The sequence below is a fragment of the Labrus bergylta genome, chromosome 15 (genome assembly GCF_963930695.1).
Source record: "Labrus bergylta chromosome 15, fLabBer1.1, whole genome shotgun sequence".
NCBI lineage: Eukaryota > Metazoa > Chordata > Actinopteri > Labriformes > Labridae > Labrus > Labrus bergylta.
Window position 1 is genome coordinate 15,530,797 of NC_089209.1, and position 18,233 is coordinate 15,549,029.

General features: G+C 40.7%; 3 protein-coding genes across 8 annotated transcripts in view; 2 read left to right on the forward strand and 1 right to left on the reverse strand.

The window, feature by feature from the left end:
* The first annotated feature begins 394 nt into the window (after positions 1-394).
* On the forward strand, positions 395-3,996 carry ngs (notochord granular surface). 3 transcript variants are annotated; one of them, XM_020642014.3, is made up of 11 exons: positions 395-651; positions 984-1,149; positions 1,308-1,457; positions 1,615-1,734; positions 1,856-1,951; positions 2,301-2,435; positions 2,628-2,738; positions 2,830-2,940; positions 3,018-3,142; positions 3,269-3,523; positions 3,640-3,996. In XM_020642014.3, exons 1-11 carry the CDS (start codon positions 455-457, stop codon positions 3,731-3,733), a joined length of 1,560 nt encoding a protein of 519 aa, XP_020497670.1. In that variant the 5' UTR covers positions 395-454; the 3' UTR covers positions 3,734-3,996. The 3 variants fall into 3 exon arrangements, with proteins under 3 accessions (XP_020497670.1, XP_065819965.1, XP_065819964.1); XM_065963893.1 differs by having other exon boundaries at positions 3,645-3,996; XM_065963892.1 differs by having other exon boundaries at positions 987-1,149.
* On the reverse strand, positions 3,997-9,201 carry pgm3 (phosphoglucomutase 3). Of its 4 annotated transcripts, none has more exons than XM_020642011.3 (13): positions 9,058-9,201; positions 8,346-8,554; positions 7,893-8,077; positions 7,459-7,526; positions 7,241-7,374; positions 6,938-7,133; positions 6,355-6,512; positions 6,177-6,260; positions 6,000-6,098; positions 5,750-5,869; positions 5,539-5,661; positions 4,658-4,831; positions 3,997-4,573 (listed from the first exon to the last, which is right to left on the reverse strand). In XM_020642011.3, exons 2-13 carry the CDS (start codon positions 8,550-8,552, stop codon positions 4,484-4,486), a joined length of 1,638 nt encoding a protein of 545 aa, XP_020497667.1. In that variant the 5' UTR covers positions 8,553-8,554; positions 9,058-9,201; the 3' UTR covers positions 3,997-4,483. The 4 variants fall into 4 exon arrangements, with proteins under 4 accessions (XP_020497667.1, XP_020497669.1, XP_020497666.1 ...); XM_020642013.3 differs by having other exon boundaries at positions 9,068-9,165; XM_020642010.3 differs by having other exon boundaries at positions 8,984-9,137.
* A 678-nt stretch (positions 9,202-9,879) lies between these two features.
* Positions 9,880-18,233, forward strand: part of LOC109990072 (clathrin coat assembly protein AP180) — a 28,939-nt gene continuing 20,585 nt past the window's right edge. Inside the window, exons 1-4 of the mRNA XM_065963894.1 lie at positions 9,880-10,389; positions 10,522-10,806; positions 17,339-17,481; positions 17,946-18,021. Coding sequence (XP_065819966.1) covers positions 10,677-10,806; positions 17,339-17,481; positions 17,946-18,021 — 349 coding nt within the window. The 5' untranslated portion in view covers positions 9,880-10,389; positions 10,522-10,676. The remainder of the gene's footprint in view (positions 10,390-10,521; positions 10,807-17,338; positions 17,482-17,945; positions 18,022-18,233) is intronic.

Below are 18,233 nucleotides of genomic sequence, written 5' to 3' on the forward strand. Positions count from 1 at the left end.
TCTGCCATGAAATAGTGAAAACCAGAAATATGTCCATAATAATATTTGAACACTGGTATATGTTGAGATAAATTTGAGACATAATCGACTGTAATCGTTTTTTGTATTCTACAATTTGGCCCTCTGGCAGTGAGAATTAAATGAATGTGGCCCCTTGCTGTGACCAAAGTTGCCCATCCCTGCCATAGTTGATTGACAGATGGTTGATGGACTGACAGGTTTAGACTAATCATTGTAGGCCTAATAATTATCTTTTCAACCGCCTATACAGCGTTAGACAATTGACATTACCTTGATAAATGTTTGTATGGATAATCATCCTCGGGTAGGGAGGTTCAACATTCCTGTGAAGTGTGTAGGGAAGGGCTGAGGAGGATATAAAGACCTCACTGCGGATCTAAAGGAGCAAGTGAAAGTCGCAGGTTGAAGATCAAGAAGTCACAGGAGCGTCAACATGAGCCGCAGTCCAGAGAGGATGTCTTCATACCGCCGGCGTTTCGAGGGAGCCACGGCCGCCTCTAATATTTACCAGATCCGGATGTCCAGCCCCTCTCCCACCCGCAGGGACACCCGGCACCGGTCTGCCAGCTTCTCTCGGAGTGGAAGCTCAATGGGGCGAAGAGCCATCTCCAATAAATCTCGCATGACCAGGTGAGTCACCTGTAGCCTACATGTTGTTCTGTTTTTTTTTTGTTTTTTTTGCAGACAATTGTTTTAAACCTTCGCTTGTATGCTCATAGGTTGGCATGCTCCCAATGCAGCTTAAATCCAACTGTAGAGTCTGAGAGCATTATATTGTTTTGCATTCAAGTATTGAATGGATAGTGTAGATGGTTTAAATCAAAAACTGCTCAGGGGCAAATAATCTCAACCTTAAGCAAGTACCCAATTTATCAATGACAACTTTTAAAAATGAAAAGAACGAAAAAAAAAAAAAAGCCTTTAAAAATCTTCTTGAAACTATTATCTGGCCCTGCCTGCAGCAGTGCGAGTATGGGAGCGCTGTGCTTAGGGATGTCCATGGGATTTGGGCCCAAACTGGATCTGGATGCCGCCTCAGCGGAGAACCAGGCCTTTATGACGACTCGATCCAGTGAGCGGCAGGAGATGGTTGCCCTCAATGACCGCCTAGCAGCATATATTGAAAAGGCAAGCGGACCTACCACAGACAAACAAATATGTCATCCTCGAAAGATTATATATGTTGTATTTACCTCCCTCAACTCTCTTGCTCTTTAGCCTTCTTTTTCCATCGTATTATTTCAACATCAATGCTGTCTGTCTCACGTGTTTCTTCTTATATGTAGGTGAGAACTCTGGAGTCAAAAAACAAGCTCATGGAGGCTGAGATTGATGCCCTGAAGAGCCGACATGTCAAACCATCAGGCCTCAGGCAGCTGTACGAGTCGCAGCTGAAAGATCTGAAAAGGGTTGCAGAGCAGATGAGAGTCCAGCGGGTGAGGGGGTCCATCTCATGAGCAAAACATTTTTAGATCAGGGCTTTAGGTGACGAATTAAAAAGCCAGATGTAGCTCAAAATTGCGCTCCTTTTTTCTTCATTATCTGCTACATTCAATTTCACACCAGTTTCATTTGTATATTTGTCCTGTATAGAACCTGTCTTTGTCAGCCAAGGAGGGAATGATGGGTCAGCTGGACATGCTGAAGTCCAAATATGATGAGGCAGTGGAAGCAAGGAAAAAGACGGAGTATGACATTGAGATACTTCGTCCGGTAAGAAACACTTGGATGCTTTGCACAACTTTAAAATGAGTCAGTTTAAAATGTTTGCATAGAATTTGTTTATTCTTCATTTAGCCAAACCCATCAACACTTTTGTGGCTCCATTTCCCAGGATGTGGATAAAGCAACTTCTGCTCGGATCGCTCTGGAGAAACATCAAGAGCAGCTGGAGGTCGAGCTGGCCTTCCTGCAGAGAGTTCAGAAGGAGGTAACACATGTTTGTCTGGCTCCCTGTCTGTCCATATACAGACTGTTGTGTATGAGTCAGCTGCTGGTGACTGACATGCCTTTCATTTCATCAGTAATGATTAAATGAGTCTGTAGTTATTACCATGACGGGTCAGACTTAAACAGAGACACTGTTGATGGATTGAGAAAGACCATACCAAAGCAATTATCAGCAAGGTGTGAAGAGCTAATGGCAAGCTTGAGGTTAAAAGTGTGACTAACTTGTGGTAAATAACTGTTTCCATATAACTTAAATACCACATCAATTAACTGGGATATGTAATTTCAGATACATTCTTTATATCTGCTTGCTTGTGCACTTTTTAAAGGAAATCGAGGAGCTGATGCAGAGGATCTATTCAGCAACCTCCAAGGTTGAATTGAGTTTTGGCCTCCCGGACCTCTCCTCTGCTCTAAGAGAGATTCAGTCTCAGTATGACAGCATCGCCGCCAAAAACCTGCAGGTAGAGTGCAACTAAGAAGGCACATGATGTTCTGTGCATTTGTTTAAGGTTATTGAATCTAATCAAGAGTATTTGAACTCGTATTAAATGTAACGTAATGTGCTATGGGCTTGGATTGTAAAGTCAACGATCAGGGGTCCTTAAAAAAGCAGAGATCATTTAACGAAATAAAGATCCTGTTACTCTCTCCAGGAAATGGACGCTTGGTACAGCTCAAAGTTTCAGGACCTGAACAACGCCTCCAACAAACACGTTCAAGGTGTCCGAAGTCTGAGGGATCAAATTGCAGGCTATAAGAAGGATGTCAGTATATTTTTTAAAGTTTTTAAAAAATATATATATACATCTACCTCTTCTTAGCGTTTAAAAGCGTCTTATGTATGTGTGTCTGAAGATTCTCAACAAGCAGCGTGAATTGGAAGCACTGAAGACGAGGAACGAGTATTTGGAGGCTCAGATCCGTGAATCAATCGTAAAACACAAGAAGAAGGAGGAGGATCTTGAGGTAACTAATTTATAAATTCACAAAGTAGCTCACAGACTGCATTTTCAAAAACAAACTCTTCTGTCATGCTGCTATAGGAGCGTATCGAGGCAATTAAGCTGGATCTGAAGGCAACTAAAGAGAAGATCGCTCTGCTGCTGCGAGAATATCAGGACCTGCTGAACGTGAAGATGGCTATGGAGGTTGAGATCATTACCTACAGGTGAGAAGAACATTTACCATGTATTTCCACCTGCCTATTTTAGATTTGTAGAAAAAAGAAACTCTTCATATGAGTATCCCCCCCTCTTTTATGCCACGTTCCCCTTTCCTCTTTTTCACTTTTCAGGAAGCTGATTGAGGGGGAAGACAGCCGTCTGAGCAACATGGTCCATAATCTGTCCCTGAGTGGAGCCCTGCATCTCACTTCTAGTGTTAGCACACATGCTGTGTCAACCACTGTTTCAGTCTGTGACAGCTCAGCCTCTGTGATGAATTCAAAGCTTGATGGAGCCGTGGTTGCCAATGGAGACTTGTCAGACTCTAACATGGTCTCAGAGGAGCAGGCAACAGAGATGTCTGAGAGGAAGACTCTCCTCATCAGGTAGACGGGGATAGAATGCCTCTCAACTTGGATTTTGAGTCTTTCTTAATCAGAATAATTAAGTGACACTCAGATGATAAAGAAAATTTTAATTATTTTCTTCCCGTTTCCCCCAGAACAGTTAAGACAGAGGAGGACACCTATGAGAGCGACACACAGGAGCGCACCATCACTATTTCTGGAGCAGCCGACGACACGGATGAAGAGTAGACTGTTTATCTAACCCAAAGATTTCATGCCAGGTTATTTGGGGTTTACATGTTTTGAAAAACATTTAAGGATGACATGGAAATTAAAAACAATCCAGGAAAGTCAAGGATTGCAAGGAATGTGTTTGTCCTGAGCTAAAACCTTAATAATGATTTATGCTGCTCTGCCTGTGGCTAACCCCATGTCTGCCTCTTACTGCCTTAATCCTTCTGTGTGTCAGGAAAGTGCCTTTCAAAGTAACTAAATAAACCGCATGCAAACAATCTTGATTGTTGTTTTTTTTATTTGTTTCCACAGTTTATTAAAACGAAAGCAGCATAAGCTTTTTTTAATTTCAGGAAAGTACAACTGCTACATCTCACCTAGTGTAAACTTGTTTTTAGTGTAAGTAATCGTCATAGTCAAAGCTCAAACATATTCGATTTAGTAGGAAGTTACATAATAACCAATATTTAATAGAAACAACTTCAGAATCTGTGAAGACTACAGCTGTTGTAATCATAGTATATATATTACAGTACATAGAAACCTATTATTTAAAGGCACATAGCAGGCAGTTAGAAAAACAACAATTAAAGTAAACAAATCCCTTCATTGTACCTTCAAGGTGTCCCAAATCTTCAAAAAGACAGAAACACCAAAAATAAAGTGAAAAACTACAATCAAGTATGGGGTTAAGTTCAAAAATAAGTTGGCACTGAAATGAAATAAAATAGTGTTGCTGACTAGATTCAAAGAGAACTTGTGTTTCTATTGCAAAGGTTTGGGTTCATCACCCACTCCTCCAGCGAGGCGATAAACTGTGAGACTGACTTCATGTGCCAGAGCATCGGCACTCTCCTGAAAAACAAACACAATAACATTATGTGTCAGAGATAACGACTGAAGACAGGAAACAGGATGAGGACCTAAACAAACCCTTACCTGTGTTTCAGCCTCAGCGTAAACTCTCACTATGTCCTCTGTGCCGGAGGGTCTGACAAAGGAGCGAGCCTGTCTGTGCTTCTTCACCAAAGTGTCGATGGCCTCCTGCAGTCCTGCAGGGCTCACTGCCCTTCTTTCTGCATCTGCTGTGTCTATCATCCTGCGATCTGACACCTTTAATAATAATATCAGCGTACACATTATTTTTTGGGGGTGTGGCTCTGACGGGAGTGCAGATAATGCAAAAAACAGCAAAAGATTTATAGTAATTCATAGGTTAAAAGAAATCAGCTCTCAGCCGCCCCCTCATCCTCTCTCATCCTGCTTTTTCTTGCACAGTCTATGTATCACTCACTGCCTTGAAAAATGTAAATGTTTCTGCTGTGTGCTGTTCATCACACTGTTTGACACCTACCCTGCAGCGGTGGTTTCAGGCATTTATATAACTATATAGAAAAGTCAGTTTACGTTGAAACTATCTCATAAAGTGGCATGCATCAATATTAATTTTTCTGTTTCATAACCAGCTAAAACCCCTCACAGGAGCTTTAAGGACTTATAAAGTTTCTCAAGTCCATCCATCCATTATCTACAGCGCTTGTCATGTTCAGGGTCATGCGGAGGCTGGAGCCGATAGTAACCTCAAGTCAACAAATCAATATAAGGCTGTACTTTTAAACTCAAATAATACACCAAAAAGGAGATGAATTAATTAATTCATTAGATCTGAAAGTTTAAGGATTTGAGGGCATGCAAAGCCCTGAGGTCTGCTGTTCTGAAGCATTGAGTAAAATAGAATAAAAATGTTTACGTACATTACAGTGCAATGTATCATAATGCATTAGAATATAATGTATTAAGATGCAGTGAATGATAATAACCTTGACTTTGAGCTGCCTGTTGGGCAGGTCGCTGTAGATTGTGTCCCACTGTTGCACCGTCATACCCTTGATGGCCAAAATGGCTTCAATTAGCAGCATGTCAGAAATGGCATCACCTACGGTCTTGAAAAAGACACAGATCAGAACTTCCAGTGGGTGTTATTGTTATGATGATTTGCTTTAATGACTCAGTGTGTGCGTGTGAGTCTACCTGGTTTATGATGTTGATGGTGTTCTGCAGAAGGAGAGCCGCTCTCTTCGTCTCATCGTCAGTGCTCGCGTTCTCAGCTAGCTGCTGGATTTTCTCCTCGGCTTCTCCACTAAACAACACCTAAAAAAAAAAAAGACAAACATATTATGATACCTAATGGTAGAAATAATGTATTAATCACACCAGATTAAGCATAAAAATCACACAAACAAGTCTGTGCTTTTATTGTCGTGATGACTGATCTACTCACAGTTCCATGACCATTAGACTCAAAGTAAACACCAATATCGTAGTCCTGCGCGGCATGATGAAGGTGCTTCACTCCAGTTTTAGTGCACCTCACAATAACCTGAATCATCACATGAAAAGGTGTGAGCCCTAAACAGCGAAAGGAACACAAAGAAAATGTGACAGTATGTTTTCTCACCTTCATCGTGTTTTCCAGGTAATGTGTTGAGCTGCCGTTAGCATAGGCAGTTTGTACCACTGCTATCTTCAAGTCTAGATGAGCCTGTTTGAACAGAAACAAAAGCAGTTCACTAAGAGTTTGTGTATTTGTGCAAGTTTCTATTTTATTTCGTCTTTTGCATTTTTAAGAAAAACACCTGTTTGAGAAGCTCTTTTAGGAAAGTGCTGATAAGCGTTGCAATTTTGTCTCCATCCAGCAGGTGAAACTTTCCGTCAGAGTCGGTGAAGTAGTAAATGATTCGGTCAGCATCGCCGTCGAAGGAACAGCAACGCTCCCCTGGATTCATCTTCATGCCTTTACACACACAAGACGAGAGATTGGAAGTGGTTTATTAAAAGCTGCAACTTTCTTTTTCCAATTTTCTCCTGGTTGCCCTGCTGTAACGCAGCTCTGCAGTTTTAGTTCTGTAAACACAAATCTAGATACATATATTTTCCAATCATTAGGCACATGCCGTATGAACTGAATTGAAAACCAAAGTTTTTATACATTATTTTGGCAATTTGCTAATTTACCATCTTGTGGTTAAACATTACATCTGTGATTTTAAATCAAATAAACCCCAATAACAACACATCATATCTGTTATCATTGCTTATCAAGTAGATTTAAGTATCCTGGCTGCTCTGTCTGTATAAATATTTGCTTGTTGACCCATATGAAGCTGTGAACAGAACATACATTTCTTCTTATGACAAGTTTACAAAGCGAATTCCCACCTGTCGGAGGTTTTTGCTGCACTTTAACAAAGTCAGCCCCACACTGGTGGTTTAGTTTTCCTTCACTCCCATCATTGAACAGAGATAAATGCAGCTCCTTCTTCAAGTGACTCTCCATCTCTCGTACCTTTAGAGCACCAATACCATTGGCACCGTCCACTGAGAGGTGCTTCTGGTCATCTGTGCAATTGGACGCCTGGCAAAAAAGTGTTTTTGGATATAACACAAAATCCACACGCAACCAAAACAAACCAAAATGTAAAGGGCTTACGTTTAGTATCAAGACAAACCCAGATTGCTTACATTCTTTGTGAGCTGAATGAAGGCTTGGCAGAGTTTGTTATAGTATCCTTCCACTGTGGCTTCTCCATATTTACCCTGTGTGTTCTGACAGCGGACCATGTAGTGGAGCTGAGGGGTTGTCACCAAACCATAGTCTTTAGAGCAGGACAAGAGGAAACAGATGATGAAGTAAGTGAACAAATGGATTAATCATGTTAAGGAGATCAAATTAAACCTACCTTTACTGTGACCACCGAGTGCAGATACTCCATCTAATACTGCCTGTGCAAGGCTTGCACTGCTGCTTCTATGGAGAGGAGACACATGAACGCCTACACATGTAACATTACTGATGAGGATGATAATGGTGACAATATTTAGTTGGATTCTGATGCTGATCGAACTCCCAAGAACAGCTGTAGATGTAGTTGTTGATGAAGATTTAAAAGGAAAAGTGTTCTGCCTCTGTACACGGCCTGTCAGCACCTGCGTCCGTTCAGACTTAAAGCTGTTGGTTTGCACTTTCTGACGTTGTTTCCTCCTCTCTAGATCCTTACTTGTGTGTACGTACTCTCTGATGTTTGTTGCTTAATGAACTGTAGGTTTACTGTTCTGCACTGTTATCAAGAGAGTATGGGTGTATGAAACCCAAATTAAAGAATATCATATATACCTTGTGTCTTTGCCCACAAACACGGTAGCCTCCTGACTCATGTTTATGGCCTCCTTTTTGATAACATCCTTCAGAGCGGTAAGCAAATCGTCCTGCTCAGCATTGGCAAGCTGGGTAGCGTAGCCCTCCCATGTCAGTGCCACCATCTCCCCCATGGGGTCAATAAGCTTGACCCCATTGTCCTCCTACACAAGTGCAGATATACAAACAGAGACAGGAGAAAGACATTAAGACAAACTTATTTTTATGTGGTGGTTTGAACTATCAGGATCACATACAATGAAAGTTGTAAAACAAATCCTAGGGTTATTAAAAGAAGGTTCTTACTTGAGGTATGGACATGAATGTGAAAAGAGGAGTAAAACAAGAACTAAAAAAAAACATCTACACAGAGTACTTACTAAATCATTTCATAGCATAACGGAATAGGACATTTCTAAATCCCTTTCTCACCTCAGGGTTGTGTGAGGCTGTGACCATGACTGCGATCGTGGCTTCGGTCTTTTTGGAGCGAAGTGTGGCCAGCAGACCCATCCTGAACATGACGTGGTCCAGGTGTTTGGCATTGGTCCTGAAACCAGCAGTGCCATACTGCAAAACCAAACCTACAGGTTTAGGGTGTAGACTGGACTGCTTTGACACTTCCTCAAACTGGGTCATAGCTACAATGCATCATGAAGACAAAAAAAAAAAAGGTTACAATGAGAATTATACTGAATATTAAGAACACATTTCATCAACAGAACTACCACGTTGTCACAGTTTCTTCTTCATATCAGATTTGTAGTGCTTTCAACCACTATTATAACAACACACACCGACAAGAAGTGTTTAAATGAGCTTGCTGTTTGAAGCCATAGGAACTATTTTAGAAAACAATACTGAGCACATTATTAAAATGTAAACAGAAAAGAGAAAACAACGCCTATAGAAAACGTCCATACAACATATCAAAAGGACAACAGGAGGGCAAAGTTTGCAGTAAATTACATCAGCAGTTCGCCACCTACTTAACAGAGAGACAACCCCAATAAACCGAAGACTACCTATTGAATGATAGACCAACTTTACAGAGACGTACTGGGACATACTTTCATAAATCACCTGAGTGGACCCTGGACTCGAGTTGTCGTTTTGAACAAAAAGTTGTTCGCAATTCACTTACTGTTTCGTACCGTGGATTAGTAATAGTAGTGAGTGGCTATCAATGAAACCCTTCCTGGTTCTCGAGTTCTGACTGCACACTGTGGTGACGTGGCTACATTTCCGTGTACGTCACATGACGCAATTACGCTCGCCGTGCATTGAGCTCTCTCAGTGTGTAGATTAGTATATTTTATACGGTGCTCTGGTGAGGGGGCGGCTTGAATACCCCGCGACCATAAATTAGTCACCTTTATTTTACTCTATACGCGCATTTCCTTAAAAATAAATGGCTTCTTATTTTTATTTTTAGACACAATCAAGCATATGCGTTTTTAGACCAATAGGCCTATTGTGAAAAAATAATGCTATAGGCCTACATGTTGTTATACAGCACGGTTTGTTCTTTTCTTAACTGAGAAATTGGAGAAATTGTTAGTCAGACCCCATATCTTTATTGATCACAAGCACAGGGCAGAAACACTGAATGGTATTTTTGGGCAATGGAAGTTTTTCTTAAATGTGCTTCCAACCTGATTATGTTTCATCATCTGTGAGCTTGCATGCTGTTCGTGCAGACCTGTTTGAAATGCTGTGTGGCATGCAACAGCATAAGCTACAGTCACGCTCGTAAATTAACCCTTTTTGCGCTTATGAACTTCTGTATAGTGACCCCCGTGTCAACTACTATTTAAAAAGACGTGGGATGAGACTTGTGCTATCCAACCCTGTCCAGGCACCACAGAGGGAGGAAGGGTAGTCTAGATGGATGTTTAGATAAGGCAAATAAATAAACAAACGACAGGGGGGAAGGGGGGGGGTGGAAGGAGGAAAGGAAATTCCCTTCTGTCGTTTCCCTCTTTCTAGCGCTGCGCAGTGTTGGCGACACCTCCGGAGAGCGGTGCGCATTTTCTCTGGAAAAGAGAGGACCAGAGCATCTGAAGCGGCTTTTTTTTTTTGGAGCCGAAGAGGACCGATCAGAGGCGACACTGCAATCTGACAACCGAGGGATTGCGGGTTCCTCTCTTTTATTTTGAAATTCGTTTAATGCACTGACGCTGGAGGAGCAGCCAAACCTGGTGCACCCTGCAAACGGGATATTTGACCGATCTAAGGAGGAGGCTATTGATTCTCGTTTCGCCGTTTAGCAAGGATATATTTTTTTTAAACTTAGCTTCATTTTTTATTTATCATCTATTACAAAATAAATAGTTACTGCTTTGTGGTGAGAAAAAAAAAGCCTTTATTGCCAGCTGAGTGTTGCATAACCGAGTGGCATTAGCTGTCCAAGGTGCTGAACTGAAACGATCGGAGCCTAAAAACGGGACGAGCCGAGGGGAATTCACAACCTTGCGTAAGTCTACTCATGTCACCACGTATATTATCAACGTGACCGCACAATCTGATGCGAAAATAACGCTTATGATGTTGGCTTGAGCACGTTTTGTGCGTTTTTCCTTTTCTTGTTTTTTATCCGCCCACACAGAAGGTCACAGGCCTATCCATCGGGGGGGGGGAGAGGAAAGCACGGGACAGATCACTGAAGCACCGGGAAGGCTGCTGGCTTTTTATTCACACATTTCCTCCATCGTCCCGAGGTGAAAACACATTCCTGAGGGTGGTCGATTCCGCGGAGAGAAAATGTCGGGGCAAACGCTCACGGATCGCATTGCCGCTGCGCAATACCAGCTAACGGGATCAGATATGGCCCGAGCTGTGTGCAAAGCCACCACTCATGAAGTGATGGCGCCCAAGAAAAAGCACCTGGAGTGTAAGTGTGGCTCTTCTTCCTCTTTCCCACTGCAAGGCCTGGCTTAGCAGAGCCTATAGGCTAACCACACACATCCACGAAAACCACATGCTAACATGCTATCTTATCACTATGACCATCCAATTACACACCCCCTCAGCTTAAAAGGGTGTGGTGCCATAATGAATTGATGTAGCCACGGTGATGACCCCTCTGGTGACCCTTTGTGTCAGCCTCCAGTAAAGATGATGGAAACCCGTAGAGAGAGAGAGAGAGTGAGAGAGAAAGAGAGAGTGGGAGAGAAAGGTCATAATTTAAGGCGGACTGACAAATCATTCTTATTGGAAAAGACCATTTACTGTAATGGGCACTTGCATGAAAAAGTCTGTAACAGAGCTGCTGAAACCCTGCACGATACTAAAGTCTATGCACACACACTTAATGAAAATGTCGATCCCATGGATGTTGTCTGAACAGCATGCAAAGAAACCTCATAGTGGTGAGTTTAGGCCATGAAGTGACAGCTGAATCGAAAATACAACCTCACAGCTTTATTGACACATTCACAGACCAGGCTTGGGCCTCCTCATGACAAATCATGATTAATCTCTGTCATCTACCACAAATACTGAGTCAGACCAAAGCAGCCACGTGGCGCTGCATACAGATGATTGCTAGTCTGATTGCTTCTTTTTTTCTTAATGTCTGCCCATGTGTGTCTGTGTGTCTGTGTGTCTGTGTGTGTGTGTGGTTGCAAGGCAGGTCTGGCCCCTGCTTCTTGGGCCTGGACCTTATATCTTGTGATCCGCTCTGCTGATGAATAATTCAACAATCAGCCAATGACTGCCTTGCATTATTTACACAGCCAAAGGTGACCATGCTAAGGCTAGCATGCACCACAGACCATTGTTTCCCCACTCTCTCCCTCTCTGCTGCGTCTGTGTGTTTGCTTTTTATGTTTTTAACTTCCGACTTTGTGCAGCTGTCGAGCAAACTGTCACCACCTCTTTCGTTGACTGCAGGAGACAGCGTTTTAATGCCCAGAACACCCCTAACACATGGGACTATCGCTTGACACTTTATATTTAAAAACATCCAGATCAAGATAAAATGCATACACATACTGACGAGTAGTCTTCCAAGAGGTTGTTAGTCAATGATTTTTGTGCGGTATCTGTTTCTAGGGCAATTCAACAACCCTGTTGTATGTAGGCCACTATGCTTCTCTCACACAGGAAATCCTGACACCGTTTCCACTCATAGCCACAATATGTTTTTGATAAATTGACAATATATACTCATAGCTTGATTAAAATATGTGTCTTAATATAGTTTAGACCTAGAATGGGATCAGTATTAAACAGTTGTTCATATTTATATGAAGATAAATATGAACAACTGCTTACTACAGTTGAAAAGAACATGTTCAGGCCATTTTCTTTTATACCGCCTGTGTTCAGTATTTGATGACATTTCAATAAGTTGTGTCTGTTCCTTTCTCACGAGTTTTGTGACCCCTGGGGTTGACGTGTGTGCGCTATTGGTAGTGGTTTAGGAGGTGCCATGCGGTTACCATGGCAACAGATTGCAAGTGTCTGGGGGTGGCACCATTTGGACAGAGGGAGATTGTGAGAAAGAAGAGGGAAAATGACAGGGCTCTTATCTCTGGAGTGCAGAGACAATTATGATGAATGTAGATTTCTTTAGCGATGAGTGCGGAATTGCAATGGCCTTTCAGTGCAGGTGGTTGACTTAATTCCTAACACGTTTCGCCACTTGTTGAGAGAAAAAAATGGCTGTTACTGAATTTTGGATTAAATATATTAAAATGCTACAGACGTTGTAGGAGTTCCTTTCGTTCAGGTGTTGTACCAATAATTTTGACCCTTACATTTACTACAACAAAGGAGCTGTAAAGGAAATATATTTGTGCAAAACAAACATTTCATTTAGATTAAAGTTTCTATATATATAAAATGTGATTGTTACTTATGTACACAGGATGCAGGGAAAGACCCGGCTATCAAAGCTGTGATTTCTCAATATAAACAGTAAAACGCCTCATTCAATTTCAAACTCCAGTTTATAGCCCTCTTAGTGTGCTGTATATAAACATGGTGGGTGCAGAGAAAATACAAGTGGAAGGGATTTGTCAAAAATGTCATGGAGCAGTGCATACATGGTCAATTTAGAGAGTAGTGTTCACACAACACCAGAGGCAATGGGTTCAAACTATCTAAGATCATATTGTGGGAGTAGTAATAGCTGGTAAGGAAGGAACAGCTAGCCTGCTTCTGTGCGAGTATAAATCCAACTACCAGCATCTTCTCAGAATTTTAGCTGGTTATGAAACAGACTGGAATGAATGTCGATGCCTCATTATGAGCTAAAAAAGAAAACTGAACCACTAGTAACATCAATAAAAACGTATATAGCCTATAGTTATTTTTAAAGCCTGAAAATCCTGCCGCAGGGTAGGTGTCAGACAAAGTGATTAACTACTCCCTGCTCAAAAAGCATTTTTTTTAAATACAGCTGCAAAGATTGTCATTGAGCTGATAAATAATGGAGGGTAATTTTCTTGTGTGCTAAAAAGCACTTCTTATGTATTGGACAAAATCAGGAAAGAGGTCTGCTTCGACCACAGTGGTGCCAAAATCAATGCAAACCAAGAGAACCTAACAGCAGCTGTAAGCTTTTTAGATCTTTGATTTAATAACAAGAAAAAAATAGTTAATTTCTGGAACTTACGGGGCTTATGGCCCATCTTTTTCTCGACAGGAAGCAGTAATAATATTTAGCATTGGGGGGTGCTTTTTGATTGCTTTTGTTACCTTTCGCAGGACTAGGCCACTTTCTTTCCCCCAGATGTTGTCTGTGTTTAGCAAAGCTAGTTGCAGCCTTATATTCAGGGCACATATGTTGGTATTTATCTCCTATTGTAACACTCAAGCAAGAAAGAAAATGTCAAATATTGCTTTGAAGTGTAACCTAGTTAAAATGTGTTTTTGTCATAGCTGACGGCCTTGATTCATGCATTGACATGATAGTTGTTCTGGTTTGTAAATTATATTTCAGTCATCTATTTAATGAAAAGCATAAATATGTTGATGGCACATCCTGCTCTGGTAGGGGATTGCTAATGTTGAATCCAAAGAATGTCTTGAATTTTTTTCTAGCTAGCAGATATTAACTGTCACGGTTGGCTTGAATGTTCTCGCTTTCAATGCTATTTCCTGCTGCAAACAGCTGAAAAATCTGAACCAGTGTCTTAGCTTCCTTTTATAGGAAACACATAAATATGCTGACTCATATGGAGCTCTGCTTTGAGTTTCATGAAATTTTGTATTGTTTCATAATTCATACAAGAGTCCTAGCTAACCCTAACCCTGACCCACTAAATTGTGTGATGCTTTGTTGTTCTAAAACCTACAATTAACAAACATAACCCTTATGTTTCATACCTATAGTTTTACTTTCTACCATTTTCTTTTTGTACCTTTAATCCAAACGTGAAATCTGCGTATTACTCTCATGTTAGCATTGCGCTAACATTCTCGTTTAACACAACATTTTATAGATGTAAAGATGAATAGCTATATAACTTTACACCTGTGCAAAGTTTTGGAAATTTGTGAGTGAACCAAAGAGTGTATACTGTATTATATAGCCAGCAGTGAATAAGTGAAATAGAGACACAAATCAGATTTAAATTGGCTTAACACTTTAAATATCTAATAGAATTATAATTAAGCTTTCAGGGTGGATAAACACAATGATATGAATGGGTTTCGATCTAATATGCTGGCCTCTAGTTTAACTTTAAATAAATGATTGCAGCAGACAGACACAGACTAGGAAAAGACACGCTGTAACAGACACACACAAACATACACACAGCATGAGGCCTTACTAACAGCTCATTATTAGAAGCATGGCCGTGGATTACCGTAAGAGTCTTTATTTAGCTCTGCCAATCCTCATTAGACATACACACGTATGTCCATGTGTGTTTGTTTCCTGTAATGATACCACAACAGGAAGCATGGATTATACGACAAGATAAGGCCTGTTTATGGCAACACATCAAACACGGGTAAACAGATATAATAGCACATGAACACAAACACAGTTTTTATGTTTTTTATGAGTGTTATGGGCTTAAAGTCAGAGGGTGTGCGTTGTGTTCAGAATGTTAAGATATGATAACGTTACATAATACAATTTCAGCCATTGTGGACCATCACTGTGTGTGTCATCTAAAAAGGCCTCGGGGGTTTAGAGTCCTCAGCCATTTCACAAAGAAGACCAAAAAACAACAACGCAGAGGGCAATCTGTAAACAGGGGATTAAAAGGAGGTAAACCATGAAGAAGAAAGACTTCAAACAGAAAAGGGGAAATTATCCTGTATAGGGGATAATGTAGTGGAGACTCATTTCTAAGTTAAACCATGTAGGTAGAATGATTGCTGTCATCTCAGCCTTTATGTAATACAGAAACATCAGACATGATCAGAGACGTCACAGTGAGGATGTTACCATCTGGTCAGGCTGTACTGAGAGACATGGAGCATAATTAGTAACAAAAAGATCTGATGAAGATATGTGTTTACTTCATTCACTTATAACTCAAACTAGTAAAATCAATATAATCAGGATACGATTTAATGAATATCAGAGCTGCTTATTTCATCATGTGGCTGGAAGAAGAAGAGATTATTCTGAATCATTATGATGGCAGGTTTTGACAGCACTGGTGACAAAAAGCTGATAATGGTGTCACACAGGTAGAGTAAAACAGGTGTGTGCATGTGTGTGTGCGCGCCACGCGGGGGATGGGCGTAGAAAGACCAGAACCAGTGATTAGTCATAATCTGTTCACATCCCCCCAACCATCACTTCCCCTGTAACCCCCAGCCCCTCTGTCCAACGTCCTGCTGCCCTGTCACGACCTTGAGGAGCCTCACTGCTCTGACAATCATGTCTCTTTACATCTTACATACTCATGTCAACATACTCCCTGCTCTTTCATAAAAGGACTTTCTCTTCCTCCTCCTCTTGCTCATCACCTTGCTGTCAGTTCGGTATCTAACTTCTCAAAGCAAAGCCAAGGCCTGCTCAATATAACGGCCTTCCTCTCCATCTATTATCAGACTTGCCTGCCGATATCTGCTGCAGTCCTTTCTGTTCGGTTACGATAAGAGCTGTTCTTGTCTCTTAGCTTTCAATGTCTGCAGGAACAAATAAATACATGCATTTATATTACAAGTAATGTTTAGATTGCTAACGTTTAAATGAAGCTCTTATTGTGTTCTTATTTCAACATTATCACTCCAACCTAGAAATATCTGGCCATAACATGAGTATGTGGAACAATTTGAATGCCCCCTAATGGCATAACTGGCAAACATTCTGGATTATAGTTTATTAGTTAAATATCCTCAATCAAGATTCAAAGTCTGACTTCCTCCTCATGAGTAAATCATCTCCCTCTCCTCTTTACTTGGATGTCTCTGTGGCCATCTGTCGGCTAGTCTCTCTCTCTCTCTCTCTCCCTCTTTCTCTGGAGAAAATCTGTAAGCATATTGAGTTAGAAAAAACACTCTCTTATCAGATAAAAAAGAGGTTCTTGTTCTTTATATTTTTATAGTATTTAACATCTGTAATATGTGTATTTTGATTTGGCACATGTTTCGGGGATGTCTGAGAGGAAATTACTTTATAATTACAGTAGTTTGACATTATAAAGGTATAGAGCTTCGCACCAGCTTTATGCCACAGGAAAATTGTGTAATACACTTTTGTGTATGTTTAATATGATAGATTTGCTTATTTCATTTAATTGAAGTTTCTTCACAGAAGAAGCTTGTTTTTTTCCTTCCTCTTTTTCTGTGTTCATTACTTTCACAAAACCGAATTCCTTGTAAACCTACAAGATAATAAACCTGATTGTGGACATAAATCAATATAATATAATTGATAAATGTATCTATTTTGTGTTTAATATCATAGTAGTGTAACACAGAAAGAATTATTTGATGTATCTAGATAGATAGATAGATAGATAGGTAGATAGATAGAGGATACTTTATTGATCCCAAGGGAAATTCTAAATCTGCGCATCTTTTGCTCCCGTTCGCTTTTTATACCACCTCGTGCTGACGTGATGTTCTGCTCCTTCTCTGCTGGAGACAACTCTGTCAGAGTCTGAACTGGCACCACAGGAGGAGAGCTGACAAAGCATTATTCTCTCGTACTGTGTGCACTGTCAGCGTGTGTGTGTGTGTGTACGTGTGTGTGTCGGTTCAGGTCTTCCTCCTGGCTTATTATTCTCCTCGGTGTCTGGAGCAGCTCTGCAGTGAATACTTAATCAAAGTTTAATCTGAGTTGTTCAAATTATGTCAGCGTTTGTCAAAGACCAAACTAACCTTGACCTACCTCTTAAAAAGCAACTTCCCACCCTAGAAAACTACTCTGAATTTCTTAATGATTTGAATGTAGATTTGAAGTGAGGCTCTTTGAATGATTATTTTCATTGTTGCTTGTATTGCAGACCTGGTGTCAGCCACCAACACCACCAATGTGAACATCCCTCAGATGGCCGACACGCTGTTCGAGCGAGCTACCAATGCCAGCTGGGTGGTCGTCTTTAAGGCCCTCGTCACCACTCATCACATGTGTGTCCATGGCAACGAGGTAAGTGGGAGGGATTGAGGAAGACCCATCATATGTTACAGTGCAGTTCATGCTTGATCCAGGTTAATTTAGTGAAACATAAGAGCTTAATTTAACTGAATGCAGGATTTAAAAAAAATGAATTGTAGAATTAATTGGATTAACGTAATTATATTCTAATGCAAATGTTAATTTCTAACGGTCTTTAACTCACTTGTGACGTTTCCACATTGGATAACTGAAAATGGTGTGCTCTGTGGATTTTGTGTTGTTCTTCGAGTTTCACAAATGTATAAAGGCTTTGACAACAATTATTTAAAGATATTGTGGGTTAAGTGGATGTGCTGTAAAACCGCCATGTACAACAAGATAGCATGCAATACATGAATGTGTTTCATATGTTCTATATATTTTTTTTGTATTTCTTTCCTTCACTGCCCTTTATAGTTATAATCCTAATTGTTTCTTCTTTCGCTCTTTCACAGAGGTTCATTCAGTATTTGGCTTCCAGGACCTCCCTGTTCAACCTCAGCAACTTTATTGACAAAACCGGCTCTCACGGTAAAAAAAAAAAAAAAAACACCTCACTGTGATTATTGTGTCTGTGTACTGAGGGTAGTGGCTCATAGCTAAATTGATCTCAGTATCTGGCAGTGCAGAAAAAAAGAAGCAGGAAGAGAGCCATCTGGCAGATAGGAGGGGCTGGACATGACCACACATGTAATTTTACACACATGCATGCAAACAGATGCTGGCGTTTCTGTCTCAGTCTG

Excerpts from the sequence above, each read along its gene's own strand:
- pgm3 (XM_020642011.3), bottom strand. The coding sequence starts at position 8,552 with ATGACCCAGTTTGAGGAAGTGTCAAAGCAGTCCAGTCTACACCCTAAA. Across the intron at positions 8,078-8,345 it reads CAGCCTCACACAACCCTGAG|GAGGACAATGGGGTCAAGCT; the intron begins GTGAGAAAGGGA and ends GCACTTGTGTAG. Across the intron at positions 7,527-7,892 it reads TTTGTGGGCAAAGACACAAG|AAGCAGCAGTGCAAGCCTTG; the intron begins GTATATATGATA and ends TCCTCTCCATAG.
- ngs (XM_020642014.3), top strand. The coding sequence starts at position 455 with ATGAGCCGCAGTCCAGAGAGGATGTCTTCATACCGCCGGCGTTTCGAG. Across the intron at positions 3,143-3,268 it reads GTTGAGATCATTACCTACAG|GAAGCTGATTGAGGGGGAAG; the intron begins GTGAGAAGAACA and ends TTCACTTTTCAG. Across the intron at positions 3,524-3,639 it reads AGGAAGACTCTCCTCATCAG|AACAGTTAAGACAGAGGAGG; the intron begins GTAGACGGGGAT and ends CGTTTCCCCCAG.